The 2,370-nt window shown below is 41.1% G+C and overlaps 1 protein-coding gene across 1 annotated transcript in view; it reads right to left on the bottom strand.

The window, feature by feature from the left end:
• Positions 1-515: 515 nt before the first annotated feature.
• LOC137992443 (FERM domain-containing protein 3-like) overlaps positions 516-2,370 on the bottom strand; it is a 20,361-nt gene continuing 18,506 nt past the window's right edge. Inside the window, exon 15 of the mRNA XM_068837781.1 lies at positions 516-855. Within this exon, the coding sequence (XP_068693882.1) occupies positions 652-855 (204 nt within the window). The 3' untranslated portion in view covers positions 516-651. The remainder of the gene's footprint in view (positions 856-2,370) is intronic.

Genomic DNA, 2,370 nt, shown 5'->3' with positions numbered 1-2,370 from the left:
CGACGACTCCTTTTCTCCCGTCTGTGAGCAAGTCATCGATTACTCAAGTATTAGTCCATTTCAGAGTTCCTGCGTGCCTCAGTTTCAAAGCGAGTCCTAGTGCACAACTATTCACATGGAAATGAGACCCCGTTGCGCATCCTTATGCAAATCAAACTTATTTCCCTTTCAATAGTTGAGCAGCAAGACTCACTTCGAAACCGATGAAAACAGCAGCTAGGAAACGGCCGATTTCGCAGCAACGCGAACGATTTTTAAGTCAGCGGTTCTTAATTTATCGACGAACTTTTCGTGTATGCACCTTATTCCAAAATGGCCGCCATTTTAGCATTCTTTTGTTTGATTGCAAATTGGCCCTTTTTGCTTCGTTCATAAATTTTACGTTTGAAAGCGAGGCCACAAGGTCCAAATTGCCAGGAAACAAAAGAATACCAAAATGGCGGCCATTTTGGAATAAGGTGTATGGAAATACATTTTCTAACACTAACAATTGTCGATTAAATTAATTTGTCGACTAGAAATAGCCGTCGATAACAACTTGCCTCGTCTGTGGAGGGCTTAAGAGAACAAACAAAAAACTAGTCGGGTTTTTACACCGAGATAAACCCCATTACCGTGTGACACTACAATTCATTACAAATTTAAGACTCATCAGATTTTGTAGCCAAAGGAGTTGAACACAAGTTTTGCCAGGCTCTTGTAAGCATCTGTGGACTTTATGTAAGACTTCCTGGTTTCCCACACGATTGCGATAGGAATCATTATCAAGGCTAGAATGAACATGATGAAGATGAACATCTTAAAGCCATAGTTTTCCACTTCCACGTGTTTCGGAGGACGGGGAGTAGGAGGCACCTGTGAAAATAAGTGTCACGCAATAAGAACGACTGATACAAAATGGGGAAAAGGTGTCACGCTACAAAAAGACGGTTGAAGAATGTGAAAAAAGTGTCCCAAAAATAAAGCCTAATGAAGTGATGCTTGACTTGACATTTTCAAACCTTTACAGTTAAAGACGATTTTCTTGTGGAGGACAACGTCCATGTTGCGGATCAAACTTTCTTTCGACTTGAAAGTCTTCACATTTGCAGGAGCGCTTTCACCTCAGTTATTTCAAGTTTGTGAGTTTTGATCCGGCCAGGGTTTGAACCTGCAAACTCCCGCATATGACAGCTCTACGCTCAACCAAGGTCGAGCCACCGGTATGTGTCATCTTGTCATCTCCTTTGTTATTCTAAGACCCTGAGCGACTCTGAGTCAGGCAGAGGTTTGTATCCACGACCTTTTGCACTGCAGTCCCATTTTCAATTAAATGAAGGGGGTAGTTTCTAAAGAAACTGTGGTGCTGCGTCGGTGGGGAAGTAGTATACAAAAATTTGGTTTTATCAACGGAGTTGATAATGTAAATTGGCCACCGTACAGAGATTCTAAAAGCTGACGTTTCGAGCGTTAGCCCTTCGTCAGAACGCATCGAGGAATTATGGGTTACGTGTAGTTTTATAGTAGAGTAGGAGCTACGCTATTGGTGGTAACATGGCAAGGTGAAAAATGGGAATATATTAGTTAAGGACGGTGCCTACTAATTAAAGATATTTTTTTCCCCGTGTGTGATTATGCAGGAAATGTAGATCTTAACAAGTGTTATTGAAATCCAAAAAGAAAATTGGGAGTAACCACGAATTTTTCAAAGATAATTCAAGAACAATATTTGTAAAAAGCTTTAAATTACAAAACAATGTATGGCGTCCTTTCTCAAATTGAAGCTTAATTATCTCTCAAAAATGCATGGTTACCCCCGATTTTCTTTTTGGATACCAAGGACACTTACTAAGATCTACTTTTTCCGGATAGTTTTAAACCGTGCAAAAATATCCCCGTATTAGTAAGCATCACCGATAGGAAATCCGAGTATCTCAAGATGCGCAGAACGTATCCGCAATAACAATAGTAGGCACCGTCCTTAAATGAAAAGCGTTCGTTAATACCGTGAGGATTAAGGGCGCCGATTTGGAAGATGAATTTTTGTTCTAGATTCTTGCGGCTTTCCGTCGTACCTAGATGTAGGGAGAAAGGCCGCAGATAGCCATGCGTTTTTTGGAGTGGTTAGGGAGATTAAAATGACGAGCGACTGGCTTAGATGCATCTTTGTCATTCTTCTCAACATCGCGAAGGGGTTCGCGGAATCGGTCACCTAAGTCGTCTACTTGTCTCGCCAATGTATAATTTATTGCATAACGTACAGGTTATGCAATAAATGACATTTGCGGAGGTACATGTGAAACGATCGGTGATCTTAACAGATCGCTTAGGTCCCGATATCTTGCTAGTGTTAACAATGAAACGACAAGCTCTGCATCAATTAACTGAGCC

Source organism: Montipora foliosa, chromosome 2, assembly GCF_036669935.1.
Source record: "Montipora foliosa isolate CH-2021 chromosome 2, ASM3666993v2, whole genome shotgun sequence".
Taxonomy (NCBI): domain Eukaryota; kingdom Metazoa; phylum Cnidaria; class Anthozoa; order Scleractinia; family Acroporidae; genus Montipora; species Montipora foliosa.
Note: the sequence above shows the minus strand (reverse complement) of the source record. Positions and strands in the feature narration are given on the sequence as shown.